The sequence below is a fragment of the Amblyomma maculatum genome, chromosome 7, assembly GCF_055883805.1.
Source record: "Amblyomma maculatum isolate TAMU_Amacu chromosome 7, ASM5588380v1, whole genome shotgun sequence".
Classification (NCBI taxonomy): Eukaryota; Metazoa; Arthropoda; class Arachnida; order Ixodida; family Ixodidae; genus Amblyomma; species Amblyomma maculatum.
This window is the reverse complement of record NC_139350.1, coordinates 56,196,273-56,215,989: the sequence shown is the minus strand read 5'-3', so window position 1 is coordinate 56,215,989 and position 19,717 is coordinate 56,196,273. Positions and strand designations below refer to the sequence as shown.

Here is a 19,717-nt window from a genome sequence, read left to right as displayed (position 1 = left end):
GAGCCATAGTGGAGGGCTACGGAGTAATTTCGACCACCTGGGGATCTTTAACGTGTGCTGACATCGCACAGCACACGGTCGCCTCTTCGTTTTGCCTCCATCAAAACGCGGCCGCCGAGGAAGGGATGCTAACTCTGCGCGCTATTTGCGCGGCAGAAACATCGAACTCGGGGAGCATAGCGCGCGCGCGCGCGCGCATAGGTCAGTCGCAGTGGTAGAGGCTCGGCAGGGGCTCACGCCATGACGAGGCAATGGTGATAGCATGCCAGCCACATGTCGGTCAGCCGTTGCATGGCCAGACTCGAGCAGTGGCGGTGACGACTGACGCTAGAGCCCGGCCTTGGCCGTTCATGACCTCCGAGATCACTGCGCGCGGAGGTATGATGATCTTGGAGGCCATGAGCTGTTGGTGGTAGTTTTTGTCTCTGCCGCTAGATGACTCTGCACGCGAACGTGCGGGCAATTTAAACACACTTCGGTGACGCCGCTCGAGTTTGGCCATGGTCGTTCATGTCCTCCGAGATCACCATGCGCGGGAGTGTGATCTCGGAGGCCATTTAGCCATTGGCAATAGGTTTTGTTGCCGCCGCTAAATGACGCGGCACGTGAATTATAAAACGCTGCTGCGGCGGGCGATTTGGTTGATTGAAAAATTGCGTTTCTTGATGTTTCTTTTTTTCGTCTCCTTTACACATTTTTTTCTGTTTCAGTGCAAAACACTGCTTCGTTATAACTGATATAGCGTCAAATTTTCAATTTTTTTTTTCGTTACAGAAAGAACGCCCATAGAAATAAACCATAGACCAACCAAACTGAGATTTTAGTTTGTTTTCTGCGATAATTCTCTGTATCCATGTTCATTATATCGAGGTTGGACTGTATATAGTCTTTGCGTCTGGTGTGACTAGTTGGGACCATACTACCAAAGTGTTATGTGCACTTTATTGGGCAAGTTACGCGTTGTGTTGGGGTGTTTATTGCTGTACACAAGTAGAGCTATGTTGTAAATATTTGACTGTCCACCGTGCAGCCCCCCTGGCCGACCGTTTGCTGACAGCTGCAAAGCCACCAGTGCAGACTTTTCTGGTAGGTGACCTTGGCTTCCTGGAGGTATCCACTTAGTGAAAACCGGGATTGCGAATAGAACTAGCAGAACTGTCAGAGGAGTTCAGTAAGGATAATGTAAGCGATTCAAGGGAGTATAGTATGAAGAAAACCAAGCAAGCTCCAAAGAATGGGAGCAGCCTGAATGCAGCAAAGAAAGAACTGGGCATGGGCAGGATGAAGATGTGTGTGATTAGATACAAGGATATAAGAAGGGCACTGGCATTATTACTCTAGACAAAATAGTTACAAAGTAGCCAAGAAATTGTATATGCATATGCCCAGGAAAAGTGGTTGCAGATAATCTGGTAACTGTAGATATGATGAAACATGTGGACACTCCCAGTAAAAAACAAATTGTTAATATGTAAGCACCGATGAATAGGTCACATGACTGGAATGTTCTGAAACCAGCTTTTGCATTTAAGTGCTGATAGTGTAGTTTCAGGTGTTTAGTGTAGCCTCTTTCAAAGGCCCTTGGCTCACTAAGTCTAAGCCGCTAGTTGTGACACACCAGTGACGATGGTTAATTTGCATTGTTATGAAAGTGTACTTGGCTCCTTTTGAGCCTGACGTCTCACTGGTTGCCCATGTCAAAATGTGACATTGCGAAGTTGTTTCTATATTGCTCCTGCCTGCATCATTGAAAAACTTGGTTGTAGATGCGCCTGATGCAGTGGAAACACTCTGTTCTTTCTTTTGTTGCCTCTTCTCTTTTACTAATTCGAAAGCATTACTTCGCTATGTTCATAGATTCCTGTCCGCAAAACGTGTCCGCAAAATCATGTCCGCAGCAGTTGTGAGTAATTGAGAAGTGGTAGAGGTTAATGAGTATTGTCAATCGATAGAGGGTGACGTAATGTTATGTCCGAAAAAATAATTAGGCAAATTTAATTTGAATAACTGGTTCACAAGAAAGGAAAGGTGCAGCATTTGTTACACTTGTTCTGTGGACGCCTGAACCGTGCCGTAAGGGAAGGGAGGAAGGTGGGAGTGAAAGAGGAAAGAGAAAAGGATGCCATAGTGGATGTGACGTCGTGCAACCGGAAGCAGAGCCGAAAAAGGGCATAGGAAGGGATTGGCGTGCAATTTGAAAGTACCAAAGACTAAAATGAGTAAACAAGAAGTGAAATAATGTGACGTAGAGGATGTGGCTTCACGCAACCAGAAGTAGAGCCATGGGTGGAAATGCTGCTCCAATTGCTCCATTCTGCTCCAAACTGCTTTTCCTGCTCTGTCCTGCTCCAAAATGCAATATTGCTCTAAAACTGCTCCAAACTGGCTGTTTTGATGTTTTGCGATCATATTTTGCAGGACACTGGAACAATGTCATTGCATCAGTGGCAAAGATATAACGCATCTTGCACTGGGCTTAATAATAATAAATTTTTTGTAAGAGAAAGAAGCATGGAGTATAATAAATATTTATTCTTTACTAAATTTAATACGAGCCACCGGTGGTTGGAGATAATTGCGAGAGATAATAATTTTTCAGCTCTAAGAGCTGAAAAAGGGCATAGGAAGGAATTGATGCGCAATTTGAATGTACTAAAGACTAAAATAGGTAAACAAGAAGTGAATTAAGCAACTAGAAGCTACCAGGAGCAACCGACAGCAGCGTCTGTGCTTTCGCGTTACTCCAATGCGGATTTTGCAGTGCTCTTTAATTTTTGTCTTAGTACCTATTTTATTGTCATCCCAAGACACTGCACATTTTTAATCAAACCTCGTTATAGCGAATGGGTAAAGAAACAAACATTACAGCCGATTTAGCCTAGCTGGCCAGAATGCACGCTACCACGCCACATTTCACTTCAGTAGGACTCAAGGCTAAGGTTTCAAGGTCAGACTTCTGGCAATGATGGACGAAATAGGTTGATGAAATGGGGGGGGGGGGGGGTTAGTAGTGGTTGTGCACTATAAAATCCTGGTACACTTAATGCACTTTAAAATGGGAACGCGACAGCTGTGCATTGTGTATTCATTGCGCACTGAACAATATTGATGAAAGGTCTGTTCGATTCAGCTGCACTCTTTGCACCAGTTCCGTAAAGTTCTGTGGCGGTGCCGCAAGCGTGCAGCACCAGTTCCAGCAGTTCAGGTGCAGCATCGGCACCAGCTACTTATAAACGAATGGTAGAGTGCAGGCCGGGCCGTCTGCTAGCCTTGGCGTCGCCAACAAGCTGCGGCCGGCTGTGTGCAACATCGCGTCAGCCGACGCCAACGTTCCGGTTAACTTAATGAATTTTCAAATAGCACATGACAACGAAGTTTTGACATTATCCAGCCGCAATGCTTTTGGCCTGTGCTTTGTATAATAAACGGCACTTGTCAACGAGAACACGATCGAGTTCGCCAAGGCATCGGCTACGCATACTCAGGAAGTAGACACACGCTTGCGGTGTGATGCATGCTGATTATATATATCAACCATGACCATGTGCGTTTCGATCACCGGCTGCCGCAAAAGGTGCATATATATGCATTTGCACAATTAAGACGTACTTAATGCGATGTGGTATACTTGAAAATCTTCATGTTTCTTTATTCATTCATGAATATGCGATGCATATATGTACAAAAGCCGACCGCATATATGTATTCGGCTATCTGTGCATTATATTGCCACACACATCATCCGGCGCCAAAATGCCGAATAAGATCAATTTTCAAACGGCACATCGCAATGAAGCGTTGACACGAACCAGCCTCGATCGATGTATGTGTATGCGCACCATGCGGCAGCTGGCACGAAGCACAAACAAACTTGGATCATGATTGAAGTCAGCATGAACCATAACGCATGCACGTGCTTACTTGGTAGACATGGTTTGAAGTACGCGTCGTCGTTTCTTTGGCAAACACAGCTAGCACCATTCTCGTTGACGAGTGGAATAAGGGTCGCTTCACTGTTTATCACAACACGCAAGCCATCGTCGCGCAAGCTGTCGTCTGCTTTCATGCGGCGGCTGCAGCTGCACCATTTCGGCACTGACCGCTGAGGAGGTGCAAAGTTTTGCTGAACTTTTCGTGAACTCTACCTGCACGACGTCTGCACTTTTTGAAACGAACGGCGTGGTGCAGAGGGCGCCATCTTGCATCGCTGAAACGAATGGTGAAGTGCAGCACCACGTGAACCAGTTCACATAGTGCAGGTGAAACGAATGGACCTGAAGACGACGGGTATTTTATTCCTACCATGTTTGGTAAATGAACATATTTTTTTGTTAATTTGCAATAGCCATGTTTTGTATATTGAGGCTCGACTATAGTTGTATTATGGTTGGGATCTTGTCTCTGTACAGTAAATTTTGTTGCCCTGTGGAGGATGCAGGATGTGTGTGACTTCTGAGTTAGGGTTTGTTCCTTCAAGTCATTTTTCAATAATGACACAATTTTCTATTCCAAGCAATGAGACTTTTCTCTGTCCAGGATGAAAAGGCAGCTAGAGCTGAGGCCTGTGACATCTTGAAGAAGAGCCTGAGCTTGGTCCTTGAGAGTGAGCTGGAAAATGCATTTGGGGACGTGTGGTGAGAAACTGCAACTTGCTAGACAGAATACTGTCTGGCCAGTCCATTGGCCTGCAGCAGCATGATAGAAAATGTGCACTCACTGGCTTGGCCTTTACGAGTGCACATATTCGTTGTACATGACAGCGTTGAGCACGCAGATTATTCTGTAGGCAGTCCTGTGTATACACAAACCATGCAATGTATTGAGCTGCAATTTTTCCAGTTGTTTGATGCGTCAAGCTGTGTGCCAGAAATTTGCAAACAGTGCTTCCCCCTGATGTCACTTTTCATGTGGACACCGCTTGCTGGCTTTGCTGTCACTGTGAAACCTTGTGACAAATGTGGCTTGTGCTTGAAGGGGACGTTTGGTTTTTGCAGTTGTATTTCCCGCACCGCATTCCTCTTGTGCAGTGAAGTTAACCCCAATAAGTAAAGCCTAATGGCAGCTCCTGCCTGCATGCATTGCTTTTGGAAACCAGCTGTACTGCATTAATTTTAACGAGCAGTTAGTTTATTTTGTAGTGTACTGATGGTGCACCGGACATCTCATAGGCAGTGGCTAGTTCCAAAAATGTGTCTGTTGAAGCTTCGATGTGAACAAGGTTCGGCCCAGCAATGCGAAGGGAACAATGCATTTCCAACCCTGGCACGCCAGTGCAAGAAACATGCAGTAACGTGGGCGCAATATTTTTCTTGCCTATGGGTTGCAGATAAGCTCATCTATTGCCATTTTTATATACTGAGTTATACATATATTAAACTGCTATTTTGCAATGCCCTTTGAGCTGTATCTTTTTGTACCATGCTAAATTCTAACACGCGTGCCGATTTGGGCGACTTCTTCAGGAAAAAAAAAGGCATGCACTTGATCAAGTAATACGGTAATTGTGAATTGAACTTAACGAAGCCACTGTGATGGTTGATTTTGATGTTACAAATTCACTGCAGCGATTATTCGCTGTTGCTGTGCAACTCGATATTTGTTCAAACCACGCCATAGGTTTTTGATGACATAGCACGGACTGTCATGGGAGGAATGTCTCCCGATTTTAGCAAGCAGCCGCAGTTGATGTGGCAGCACCATTGAGCAGCTCTGTGTGGCGGATGGAGCAGTCTTCGCAGCTTTCGCTTCTGTGGCATTTCACTTGGTGGCACTACAAGAGTTCACGGCCAGAAGCAGCTAGGACCAACAGGCCCTGGCATTAAAGATTTGGGCTGGGCGGTGTACATCCGCTGCCAAAATTCTTTGTGTGACCCGCATGATCTAGGCAGCTACAGCTGTCGCACAGTGCGAGTAGGGGTGGCGGATAGGCCTGGTGACGCGAGGCCAAAAGTTAATTTCCTAGAGCGCGGTCATGTGGAAAGAGGCAGGCGGCTGGCCTAAGAGTGGCGCATGACTGTGCACGCTCTCCTCTAGTCTGGTCACAGTGCTTATACTCTCCCACATCTGCCAGAAATGCATTTCAACCTCTGCTAATGAATGGCTAGCTGCTTACAGGCCAAGACGTGTGTTTGGGCTCTAAACCTTGATTTTTGTTTCTCTTTCCGGTGACATCTGAAGGACTCGTGTTGTTACCATCCCGCCACCCTGGGACGAACGGACTGCCCTGGAGTGCATACTCAAGTAGGTCCTCAGAGAGGGTGTCTCACATTTGAGCTGATCTTTGCTGTGTAACAGTTTGGCAGCTATTTAAGGAGAGGAAGCATTATGTCACAATTTATGTATGACGTTGTGGGACTTGGTTCCATGGGTGGAGGGTTATTGTGAAGTGAGCACCCTTCCCATTGTATATCAGTGGGCTGGCTCACAATTTTCCACCAGCACCTACAGAGGGAACCACTGTTTGTGTGTGTGACTTTCTGAGAGAGCTCTCAGCATTCATGGGTACGTTGGGCAGTCTGAACTTTGTGTGTGACTGGGGCTAGTGCGCCGCTGTGCGTACGCTGATTGGGGTCGACACGGCAGGCATGCACGCCACCGGGAAGCATACAACTCGTTTAAGGCATCCACCACATGTGCTGTGGTGCACCACAGAATCGAATTGGGCTAAGCTCTAGCCACTATAACTCTACGGTTAGACCATCTCGGCCAGTTATGCTTTTGCTATGTCTGTGCCACTTCACCTCATCCTGTGACGCAACTGCAGGTCATGCTCATGCCACAAATGAATGTATGTGCCGCGCGAGGCGATAACATTCAAATTTCTGCGGTCAACTATGATAGTAAAGACTGCGAGATGGAATGCATGGGAAAAAAGCAAGCGGAACAAGAGCCCCCCCCCCCCCCTTTTGCTTTTCCCTACGGGTGGCGGTGGTGTGGGTGTCAAAGCGAGCCGCCACAGACGGTGCTCGCATTCCGCAATGACGACCACTAGTATTCCCTTACTGCGATGAACAGAAAGCCAAGCTAGTCTGCCCGAATGAATCTGCTTTGCTAATTAGCTTGGCGTTGGTGTAGCGTTGGCGTATGGCGTTGACGTCGCGCACTCTTGCCGTGCGGAAATGGCATGATTCCGCTGAAGTTAGCGCATTGGAGAGCTCGTTTTTGGATGCTAACAGCAGCAGTGATGACTCGGAAGATGAATTCAGCTCTTCAGACTTTAGCACTGACAGCGAAACTACGTCAAACCTACCCGGAACGTGCACAGCCATGCCTCGATAAGTTTCGGGTTCACTCCCCAAAAATTTCCAATTTTGCTGCGCGCCGATCAGATGGGATCACTTTTCTGAAGGTCACAACTGTTATCTGCAGGGGTGACAACATCTTTTGGGTAGTATTACTTGCCGCCAGTAGTGCAGGGAGTCATGTTTTCCGCTAGAAGACAGCCGGGGGTCGACCTCGGGGTAGTCGACCTTGATTGCTGTTTTCTTTCCTGACTTAGCAAATACTATACACAGAAAGATAGAATTTGCTGCAATGTTGCAATGGTTCCTGTTGTAAAAACATATATTTTGAAAATTATTTATCTTTTATTTGTATGAAAAAACTGATGCTTTTGTTTGTGTTTTTTTTAACTACAATTTTTTGCTGATAGTTTTTCTTTTTCATCACTTATTTAATAAATTTGTTGATTGTCACTAATACCATTGTGAAGAGGAATTCCTCCTCTACAATTTTATACTAGACACTCCTGTACCAAGCATGTTTTGTTAAAGAAAAAGAAAAATTAATCACACCAGCCAAAAACCACCCCTTTTCCCACAGAAGGGCCCTTTGAGGTTTTGGAGTTTAACACCTTATCGCTCTTGTTGGACTTATTGAATTCTTTCAGTTGTATGTTTTCTCACTTCAACAATTGAGAAACCACGTTCTGGAAGCTTGCTGAAGAAAAATCTTTTGGAGAAAAAAGCCGGAAATATTGGCACCTCTGGCATTTCTTTTGGAATTGAACAGGTGGGGGATCGGCATTACCAGTTGCATTCGTTGCAGTACAATCACCAGATGCTACCTTGGCTAGCTGCGTAATGTCGCCCCTTGAACTACACTGCACATTTGCTTTTCGACGTCGCCGTTTCAGAGCCCGACACAGTCACTAGTGTTGCCTCTTGCTGTCTCAGCTTCTAGTGCCTCATTTTAAATGAAGTGGAAGAGGCTGGTAGATCAGATGGTCGAAGGAGGAAAGCAGGTGTACATTGTTTCCAAGGTTGCCCGCAACGCCGTAGCTGTTGCTTTAGATTTCCTACTTGGGATATTGTTGCAATTTTTTTCTACTGGCCTGAAAAGTTCACTCTTTGGAGAAAAAGCCAATCAAAGCCACATGTGCAGGCATGAAGTTTGCATGCTTTGATGGCTCCCATCATTTAGCTTAGCTGGCTCCCAAAGCTGGCCAAAGGCGGACTGGCTGTGTTGCACAGCAAGCTGTTATCGCACGCCATATGGTGATAAAACTGGATGGTGTCGAGTATTTGCGGTAGACTTTTCCACTTCGTAACGTTGGCATCCATCCTTCTGTCATGGTAAAATAACTTCAGTATGCGTTTTTATCAACTTGCTATCCATTGCCGACATGGTATTTGCTAATTTAGTTACCAGTGACAGCCTTAAGCTTCAACAAACTTAAGAATCCAGACAGGCTTTAGTAAAGACTTCTCAGCAATAGACCATATTTGCACTGTAAGTCAGGTAGTAGAGAAATATGCTGAAAATAACCAAGTCCTATAAGTAGCTTTGATAGATTAGTAAGGCAGGCAGTATGAAACCAGGGCTCAGAATATGTATTTAAAAGTGTTGAAAAATATCTATAGCTGCTGCATACCACCGTAGTCCTCCAGAAAAAGAAATAATGGGCTTATTTGATTATCCATGTCTGGAAACTCGCTGGTCGCTCGAGCACGGAACCAGCCATTCGTTTTTTCTCGGGTTGCTCTGGCCACTTCCGGTTACCGGCAGAACATGTTCGTGTTTCTCTGGCTGGGTGGTTTCGGTCTGCCAGTTGGCTGCCAGACTCGCCAGGACGATTTTGTTCTGGCTGCGCTGGGCTGCACTGTGGCAGCTAGCAGACGACAGAGAGGTGATACGGAAAGGGGTAGCATGTGTGGCCATTTCTGCATGGGCTAAAAAGACCGCGATGCTTCATATATCGGACGTTGTGTTCAATCTCGAGGGCAGTGCAGGCGCTCATTTCAGCTGGTCTGTGGTGCACATCATGTCTGTTTTCTTTTTCAACTACTACTGTTTACTTATTTCGTGTACATGTGGCAACGTATCTCTTCTCGCCATTTAAAAGCTTCATATACTGTGCACGTTGAATTCGGATTTGTGAAATGTGTTGTATTTGTCAAGTCCGTAGGCTCGAATTAGTTTGCGATGCTCTTTGAGGACCTCCTCGGGTGTGGCCACAGATCCCAGCTCCCAGTGTGGGCTCAGGCACCCGCATTAATGCATGCATGCACATTGTCAGCGTGTGAAGCATGCTGTAATCTTTTGGCGGTCTTCCATTTTCCTGTGCAGCGGAAAATGCAGACGAGCTTTTGAAAACATTCAGAAATATTTGAGAAGTACCACATGCATGCTCTGTCACCTCTCGCTATTCATTAAAGAGAAAAATCTTCCCAGTGTGAGCCATATCATGCACGCACGCTGGCACGCAAGGCCGCATTGTCACGCTTTTCATGCGAGTGCTCGTTCTCGCAGCGAAGGCGCGTAGCACACAGACATCACACGCTGCTTTTGTGCTAGCCCCATTGTGTAATCAAATAAATTGGCGGTAGGCAGCTAAAGTTTTGTTAACTGTACAGGTGCTACCATGAGAAAAGCATTCAGCCAGCTGATGTACAGTGAAAGCTCGTTAATTCGAACCTCGATAATTCGAACTTTCGAATAATTTGAACTACACTACTTGGTCCGGACAATCTCCATAGAGATCTGTGTATAAAAAAGCCCGTTAATTACAATGTGAGTCGGTGTCATTATGGATCATTTGAACTATGCGCCGCCGCATCTGGGCGGCTTGACGCACATCACACGGCAGAAAAAGAAAGAAAAAAAAAAGTAAAGAAGCACCTCCGCGATAGGAAGGCATAATTAGAGGCTGCACACTTCAAAATGGGGACAGAAGCTGGAACCAGGTAAAACTATGGAAGATTGGGTAAAACTTAAATGGCGCCATGACCGGCGTGGCGGATAAGTACTGTCATCGTGACCCCAGCCAACGCCCATGAAAGGCTGTAATCTCTCATGGGCACTATGGAATAAACTTGTTTCTTTTTTTTTCTTTTGCGACAGCCATCTATCCTTCCGCGTCTGCCGGGGCGAGAAAAACCGCGTCTGCCGGGGCGAGAAAAAAGAGAAAAAACAAAGAAAAAAAATGAAAAAAATTGGCGACATCAGTCATCAACAACGAAAGCACACGTCAGCCGCAATGACTCCTAAAAGTTCACTTCAAAAGCCGCTTGCTGCTATGGTAGAGGGCGCCCGCCCCAGTCGCTCATAGCATGATAAAGCAAACATACTCAAAAGGAGGCTTGCACAACCAGACAAGCGCTGGCACTTTGCCAAGTTTGCTCCCCCCCTCCCCCCTGCTGGATCTAAAGTCAAAAGGTAAACACGTTGTTATCAATGCCCAGCATCTTGGCGCACTGCCAAGAAATGTGTTGTGGACCATGACAGCGCGAAATGGAGGGACGCATGGAGGGACGCGTTGACGACTGACGCCCCCTCCCCCTCCCCCCCCCTTTTTTTTTTTTTTTCAGAAATCGGGGTTGGGTGGGTTTATTATGCGAGTGAGTTCGTTACGCGACTAAATAGGTACATTCATCGTAATACAAATGGTTCTTGTCAGTTTTTTCAAGGCCATTCAATAATTCGAACATCGGATAATTCGAACTTTTTTCCGGTCCTGTGGAGTTTGAATTAACGAGCTTTTACTGTATTCTTACCGAGGTTGTGCACGCATTATGGTGGCCGACAGACAATGCTCAAGCATCAGCTCAGCCATACAGGATCTTCTTTTCCCGTACGCGATGCTGCCACGAAAGCAAAAAGTTGACGCTCGAGGTTTGTGGTGTCGCACACAAAATATCTGCTTTAAAGATAACTCCTGCGAAGAGTCTCAGGACTTATTGGTTAAAGTCACAATTCTGCGATCATATTGCGCTTAGTTGACAGACGCGACAATCCAAAAGCGCAGTATGTCATTTAATGAACAATGCGAGTGAATTGAATCCCTCAGCTACAGGGCCGAACGAAAAGCTTTAAAGCGTACGTGTGGTTTTGAAGATCTCTCGATGCTCACGCATACACTTCACAACCCACCAAAGTCCACATATTTGCGTCGCTCCAAAGTGCGACCAGCTATTTGTTCTGCCACTTTCGGCCGCTCACAATAACTTTGTGTCATTTCTTTCGCATCCAAGGAGCCTATACCTGCCATCCGCATGCATTGCACCTTGGTATCGTTATGTCGTCGTCCAACATGAGCATAGTCTCGGATAGATGGCGGGTTCTGGTGGCCGCCAGCCCATATGACCACAGTGCCACTTCCTGTTAGGAGTGAATTTTCTGGCAGCCAGCGGGCTAACCGAGGTTGGTAAATCGAAGAAGCCCAACGTACAAATATAAGGTAGGATGTTGGCAAGGAAAATGATCTCTCCAGTGCTATTCCTCACTTCCATACACAATGTATTTGGAGACCTGTGTATTTGGAACAGTTGGGATTAGAGTTAATGCAGAATATTTTGGTAATTGACAATTCGTTGGTGGCGTTGCCTTGCTAGGTAACTCGGGGATGAGCTGCCCAGCATACTCGGTGACCTAGACAGGCAAACCCGAGCGGCTGGTCTAAAAAGTGATACGCCCAAAACTCAAGTAATGTGCAACTGTCTTGGAAAGGAGCAGCAAGGGGTCTCTTCACTCACAACACCACGAGTTCTACCACATCGCATCGTGAAGGATGTCACATTGGTCTTTGCCATTTCCCTGATTTGACGTTCCTGACAGTGTGCGTGCAGGACGAAGCAACATCAGTGTTGTGTAGTTTTCATCTAAGATGCATAAGGCCGCCATCCAGTTTTTCACCATAGAAATGCACAATTGTTTTTGTAGGTTTTTTGGGGTCAGTTTGTTCATACGGATGTTTAACTTGGACATCTTCCTAGTTCTCTTGGGGTTCGGTACTTATTTGCTTTTATTGCTGTGGTGCTTCTATGTTTGCGCTCAAAGCTGCTGGTTTGTGGTTATTTCATTATATATCCAAAAGGAAGGAAACAATGTTTGCCAGCCCCAGTATCTATCTGAAGTACCTGAACTGGGGTGGCGGAAATAAAGGGATAGCGGGGAAGTGGTAGAGGAAATCAAACAGGTGAGCAACAGGGAGAAAGAACAGGTGCTGGTGTGCACTTTGCCACTTTTTTGGTGCGATGCGTGGCGAGATTTTTTTCGAAATGATTGCCATCCATGCGGTACAGCATTGTTCCAGACTGTTATAGTTGCAAGGAGCCTCGAAGGTTCTTTGCTAGATCTAAATTGAGTGAGGCTGAGAGCAGCGGTTATTTTGTTATTCAACTGCAGCTGAGCACATTTCCTGTTATTGCTGCCACAGAGTTGTTCTTTCCTTCGAGGATGCAAGTCAACCCAACAAAGGACTCATTCTTTTTACAGCTCAGTCTGCTCATCTGCTTTTTGCGGCATTGTCACCTCCATGTAACAGTGTCTGTTGCGACTCCCAGTCCAGCAAATGGATTCTTGTTAAACACCCACATGCCTGAGGGGCCATACTTTTGCAGAAACGCTGCACAAAAGTGCAAGTTTTATTCACGGGAGTTTACTGTGGATTTGTGTGCAGAACTGTAGTTGGTAAAGATGTTTCACTTGTGGCGACCATCTCGCAGCCCATCTACTAGTAAATGCTTTTGGGGTGTACTATGTATTGTTAAAAAAAAATTATCAGCAAATGACACAGCATGCTAAACGTTAATTCTCATAATGAGTGCTGTTTTCAGGCAAAGTGAACTGAAAACGCTGACCATATTATTGGGAGCCAGCACAAACCAGAGGAGAGCAGCATCACAAACATGGGTTGGATGGCACAGTTCTTGTCAGCCCTACCAACAGTGCAGACTTCACTCTGTTTATGCACGCTGTGGTTTCCTACGTGGACATAAGCCACCAACCACCGCGGGTTCGAGCGTCGCGCGAGCCGAAGCCCCGATCAACCGTTACCACGCGCACACTGAAACACCGCAGCGCGCATTCAACCTCCACCGGGAGGAGAGCACTTCGCTGCAAGGACACCAACCTCCAAGTTCACAAAGGAGACGTTTATTGAAATGCCATCCTCCAGCGGCACACACACACACACACACACACACATACACATATTTACAAATGCACATACGCATATTTACAAACGCACATACACACACATACGCAGTCACCGTGTCAAGGGAGCGCGCGAGGAGCAAGGCTCCCCTGCGCGCACAAGTGACACGGAGTGCGCGCCGCAAGCACGCAAGGGCGTGCTGTGATCTTTCTCGCAGTGACCAGAGGGTTCCTTTGAGAGAGGGTGGGCAACCACCGCAAGGTACGCCTGTCGCGGATCGTTGGATCACGATCGACAGGCTCGAGCTTCGCTCTCAGGTAAGACCCGCAGCAGACGAACTCGAGTACACACTGGTCTGCGCGGACAAAGGCCGGCAGACAAGAACAGTTGCGTACGCACCTTGCGATGTCTCGGAGGGGTCTCTCTCTGAGCTCCGCTCGGACAGTCGTGCGAGCGCGGCTGTCGAAGCGGTGCCGTGTTCCCGCCAAAAGGCGCCAATGAGAACAACCACTGGGACGCCAGGGCGGAGCTGCGGCCCGAACGACAGTGAAAAGTCGTTCGAGCCCCTCTCCGCCGCCTCAGGCGGGAGAAAGGGAACGGGGAGAACAACTGGGAAGCTGGCGGAGGCCGCGCAAAGGGCAGCCGCAGCAAGCCCGAATCCCACATCCTCCTCTCCTTAATTGCCCTCCTACCCATCAGTGAAAGCACGCGGCAGGTCCCCAGCATGAGGAAAAGAATGCTATCCTCACGCAACAAGTCAACTACACTTCAGTTCCAGCAAGAAAGATCTCGAAAAGACAGACACTCAAGAAAGACAAACATTAGCAAGGCGCACAAAAACAAAAATGAACAAGATGACATGAAGAATAATGTACAAAGTTCCGGAGGCTAAGTAACAATGACTATGTACAGAACACAATCATGTACAGAACACAACTATGTACAGAACAACTATGTACAAACACAACTTTGTACAGAAGTTCCAAAGTTCGTCGGTGCAACTCAGGGAGCCTGCGGTGACTCACCGCTCGTTGACTTCTGGGTGGCCAACGTTCATCCTTGGCCGCAAACTATCTCCGTCAGATGGTGGTGCAGGTTAGGTGCAGGAGCAGCGAACACGCCGAAGGGGCCCCAGGCGTGGAAAGTCCGTAACTCCGTGGCGATCCAAGGCGCACATGGGAAGACCGCGCGGGGCTTCCTTTCCACCGCGCTCCGCACACGCCGGCAAACACACCTGGCGCGACGTCGTCGCCACCACGCCCAGGCACGCACACGCACAGCCACTCGCACACCAAACAAAGGGTGATGCCGACCTTCAGCGGCGAACCTGTCCCGAGCACCTTCGCAACCGCGGCGGCCTTGGGTGAAAGGGGCATCGCATCGTTCATGCTCCCCGTCCCCAAACGGCCCCAACTTCCTTTCCACACACACCGGAAAGGCCGCGCGTCGGGGCTGCCTAATGAGCAACCCTTGCAATTTCAAGAAGAAAGATGAGAGAAGACGCGCTGTACAAAAGAAGGCACTCACTGTACAATATTTACAAGATAGGAAGCAATAACAAAAACAGAAGAAAGCAGAAAATGTGAAGACACAAAAACAAAATAAAATACAAAGGCTGGAACTGAGCGAGCTAGAAAAGGGAGAGACCAACCTTGCTTCCGGGTAGGGTTCGACGAGCAAGCTCGCTCGGTCGGTGAGGCGGTATGCCTTCGGTTGCGGAAAAGGTCCGCCGTCCGGCATCAATCACACAGGTGAACGTCGCCTCACCTAGTACCGGTGCGGGGCACGGCTGCGTTCCACCGCATCGGGTGTGCCTCGGCGCTTGCCTGTGGTGACAATGGGCGCCAGTGCAAGCTCGTCAGACCGTTACGCATAGGCCTTCAGGTCTGCAATGTAGGCACGGCTAGCATTTCCCGTAGGGGGATTCTCCAGCAATGAGCCCCTGCTTGTTACTGAGGAAATGCCCCATGAAATCACAGGTGGCCATCTGCCACGGACGCACACTGTCAGTTGGTGTCGTCATGCCCGGTGGCTTGCCACCTCTTGACTTCTCCATTTGACAGACATGGCAGGAACGGCAACAGCGGAAAATGTCGCGCTTCATGCCGGCTGCAGTCACCGATTGACTCAGTTTCTTAAAACCTTGGAGCCACTCAGATGACCAGCCAATGGTTTGTCGTGAGAGAACGCAACAGAGCGCCGCTCAGACATTGGGGAATAGCCACTTCAAATGGTTCAAGGACTCATCATCCGTGGCTATGTATTTCAGCGCGAGCCCGTCATGGCCCAGCAAATATGAATCCCCGGGACACGCCGCGACACACGCTGGCTCGTGCCCCCCTGCGCCCGCTCAATACAAGTAGCGTAACGGCGCTGCGCCCGCTGCAATACAAGCAGCGTAACGGCGCTTCGTCTCCCAGAGACCGTCGCTGACATCGCGACAAAACGGGTCATTCTGCTGGACCGTCGTAGCTCTTCATGGCTGAAAACGATCCCAGTCATCCCAAAGGAGAGCCTGGTTTCGTCCCCCCGCAGGTTCGCAGCAAAACTTCCGCTGGCATCGGCGTCTCAGATGTGCTCACAAAGAGCTTTCACCCTCGCCTGCTTTGCGAAGCGCTGCTTACCCGGATAGCGGAATGGGGAACCCGTCTGCGGGCGTCCCCTCCGTGCCGCTCTGCGGCTCGTCCGCTGTTTCGCCCCCTTCGCCCGCCGTCCGTAAAGACGCCGCCGCGGGCGAGTGGGGCACGGGATAGCGCGTCAGCTACCACGTTCGTTCTCCCCTCTAGATACTGCACCGAAAAGTCGAAATGCTGTACCAAGAGAGAATGGCGCGCCAGCCGGCTCGCAAGTTCAAGGAGCCGCATCAGCCAACTGAGCGCGCTGTCGGTCCGGTTTCCAGAGGGAGCCCGGCCGACGCCTCGCCGTTCCCCGAACAGAAATGACTGCAAGCGGGGTACGGGTGCTGTTGTGCGGAGATGCCGGCAGCGGCGGCGTCGCGCACATTGCTTCCGCAACGGCGTAAAGCTGAAACAGCGGAGGCATATGGTCAACGGTCGCACCGTAGGGTGGTCCGAAGAACCATGTTCGTGTTTCAGTGCCTTTGCCGAGTACCGCGCAGGGGACGGCAGGCATGGCGCATGAGCTTGATCGTCAAGGCGACCGGCTCGGCCGATGTGCTGTCCAACGACTCATGGAGCCAGGTACAATTCACGTTGGGCGCCAGTTGTGGTTTCTACGTGGACATAGGCCACTAACTACCGCGGGTTCGAGCGTCGCGCGAGCCGAAGCCCCGATCAGCCGTCACCACGCGCACACTGAAACACTGCAGCGCGCACTCAACCTCCACAGGGAGGAGAGCACTTCGCTGCAAGGACACAAACCTCCAAGTTCACAAAGGAGACGTTTATTGAAACGCCATCCTCCAGCGGCACACACACACACACGCACACGCACATACACATATATACAAACGCACATACACCTATATACAAACGCACATACTCAGTCACCGTGTCAAGGGAGCGCGCGAGGAGCTAGGCTCCCCTGCGCGCACGAAGTGACACGGAGTGCGCGCTGCAAGCACGCAAGGGCGTGCTGTGATCTCTCTCTCGCAGTGACCGGAGGGTTCCTTTGAGAGAGGGTGGGCAACCACCGCAAGGTACGCCTGTCGCGGATCGTTGGATCACGATCGACAGGCTCGAGCTTCGCTCTCAGGTAAGACCCGGAGCAGACGAACTCGAGTACACACTGGTCTGCGCGGACAAAGGCCGGCAGACAAGAACAGTTGCGTACGCACCTTGCGATGTCTCGGAGGGGTCTCTCTCTGAGCTCCGCTCGGACAGTCGTGCGAGCGCGGCTGTCGAAGCGGTGCAGTGTTCCCGCCAAAAGGCGCCAATGAGAACAACCACTGGGACGCCAGGGCGGAGCTGTGGCCCGAACGACAGTGAAAAGTCGTTCGAGCCCCTCTCCGCCGCCTCAGGCGGGAGAAATTTAACGGGGAGAACAACTGGGAAGCGGGCGGAGGCCGCGCAAAGGGCAGCCGCAGCAAGCCCGAATCCCACAACGCAAAGTGCAAGGAAGCTCTCAAATGATGTATTTACTACTTCCATCTTCTTTGAGCAGTGTAAAGGCAGAATCATCATAGGTGCATATGCTTGGACTGCTAGAGCAGCTTGTGTGTGCTAGTTAAATGAATGAAGGGTTAGTGGAAGTGCCAGTGAGTGTGGTTTTCTCGTCACAGTATGCGAGAGAAGGGGGCAGTCACTGTCACTCACCTCATACTATTGCCTCGTCACATTGCAGACACTGGATTGCGCTGGGAGGGACCGCATTCAAGCCGTCACTGAAGCCAATCATGGTCCAGCTCCTGGACTTGCTGAAGTCTGGTGGAGGTGCGCATTTTCTTCCTTTTCTCTGGTGCCTCAGAAGAGGTTTTGGTAAGGCACACCTTTGTTGCACAAAGGTGTGGCTGGCCACTTTGTCTGTTGCTGATATTCTGAGGCAGTGATAAGATTTGTTTTCTATATAGTCATAATCGAGTTTGTCTTGTTGTGTGGCAGTCACTTGTCACTGTGCCAAGGGTGTGGAGGATGATGGCGCACGAATGCTGTAATATTAATAAACTTTCTTTATTTGGCAAAAACAGTTTCAAATTTCAATACAAATGTCAACTTGTTATGGACATTTTTTTATTTTTTTTTTTGAAGTGGACAGGACAGTTTGGGGTAGCATGCATTTAAATGTCTGCTCCCCACCCCTGCAGCAGGTGGCTAGCCAATGTTTACAACCCTGCATGACTTTTGGCCATTGTGGCAGTCTGAATGTCGCTTGGACGGGTGTTTATTTAGGCTTCCAAAGTAGAGAACCTCACTGCTGCACTCAAAGCAACATGCTTCTGTTCAAATGGGTGCAGAAAGATGATGGGCCAACCTTAGGAAGTATTGTGCACGGGGGAGGGAGCACGTTTGGTTTTCTTGTGATTTCTGGAAAGAGGTCTTCGTTCAGAGGTGCCGACTAGATTTGTTCTGTGGATGCAACTGGTAGGCTTGGGTTCTCATGGAAAAGGTAGACAGGCAGGTTTAAGCTAGGGAGATAGACTGCACTGAAGGAAGGGCAAGTCCCTTTTTTTTTTGTTTGTGTGTGAACAAGCAAGGACCAAGGCATTTAGTTAGGTTGCTTGACTACTGAGCCTGAAGACCCCATTCAATTCCAGCTGCAGCGGCCGCATTTCTGTGGGCGAAATACAGGGCGCCCGCGCGTTAGGGAGCCCCAGGTGGTCAAAATGACTGCACAGCATCCCCACAGTTCTCAAATCCAGTCCACTTTGGGAAGTGCTGATCAAGATACTTTTAAATGAAAACAAGAAATTAAGCTTGTAGCATTCGTATGCACTGAAGCTATATTCCTGCTGCCAGTGCGCTTTTAGCCCAACATTTATCTACAGAAAATCTGTTGGCGGCATAAGTGTTGTGAACAGAAGATCATCGGCATGTCCCTGGCAGGTGGTAGTTGCCAGGTGACATGGCTTGGCACTGAGCGACATCCTCAAAACACATGAAAGGTGGGCCACATGAATTGGCAGGAGCCGCCAACTTCGGCATCGCCTTTTAGGTGGGAATCACTGTCCGGGGCTTTTGGATTCAGAGTCTGGCATGCTATCTCTAAGCCATGCGGACAGGCTCATACTGCTTGGTTAAAGCAGGGCTTAATAATGTTAATCAGGTGGCCTTTCACATAATCTGATAGCTTAGAACTGTATGCTAATAACAGGGACCCAAATGAAGGGAATAATGATTTGGAGAGTAGCTTAGGACTGTATGCTAATTATAGAGGATCGAATGAAGGGAATACTAATAATTAGGTGAGTGGCTTGGGACTGTATGCTAATAACAGAGGCCTAAATGAAGCGAATGATGATTAAGTGAGTAGCTTAGGATGGTATGCTAATAGAGGCCCACATGAAGGGAATAATGATCGGGTGAGTGCCTATGATTGTATGCTAATAATAGAGGCCCACATGAAGAGGTATCGCTCAAGGGGAAAGTAATAACAGTTGCGTCTTGCTCACCTATGGGGCTGAAATGGGGAGGGTGACGAAAAGAGTTTTTCTCACGAAGAGGGTAATGCAGAGGGCTATGGAACGTAAAATGGTAAGTGCAGTGCTAAGAGATGGGAAGCGTGTTGAGTGGGTCAGAGAAATAACTCGAATTAATGACATCCAAGTGGAACTCAAAAAGAAATGGGCATAGGCAGGGCATATGTAGTGCGAAGAGAGGATAGCCGATGGTCGCAAAGGGTAACAAATTTGATTCCAAGGCAAGGAAAGCATAGCAGGGGTTGGCA

The 19,717-nt window shown here is 48.6% G+C and overlaps 1 protein-coding gene across 2 annotated transcripts in view; it reads left to right on the top strand.

Moving 5' to 3' along the window:
* Positions 1-19,717, top strand: part of Swt1 (Swt1 RNA endoribonuclease) — a 130,257-nt gene that overhangs the window by 43,025 nt on the left and 67,515 nt on the right. For both annotated transcript variants that reach the window (XM_084609105.1, XM_084609104.1), the window contains 4 exons: positions 1,031-1,086; positions 4,537-4,634; positions 6,178-6,240; positions 17,678-17,766. In XM_084609105.1, coding sequence (XP_084465231.1) covers positions 1,031-1,086; positions 4,537-4,634; positions 6,178-6,240; positions 17,678-17,766 — 306 coding nt within the window. The remainder of the gene's footprint in view (positions 1-1,030; positions 1,087-4,536; positions 4,635-6,177; positions 6,241-17,677; positions 17,767-19,717) is intronic.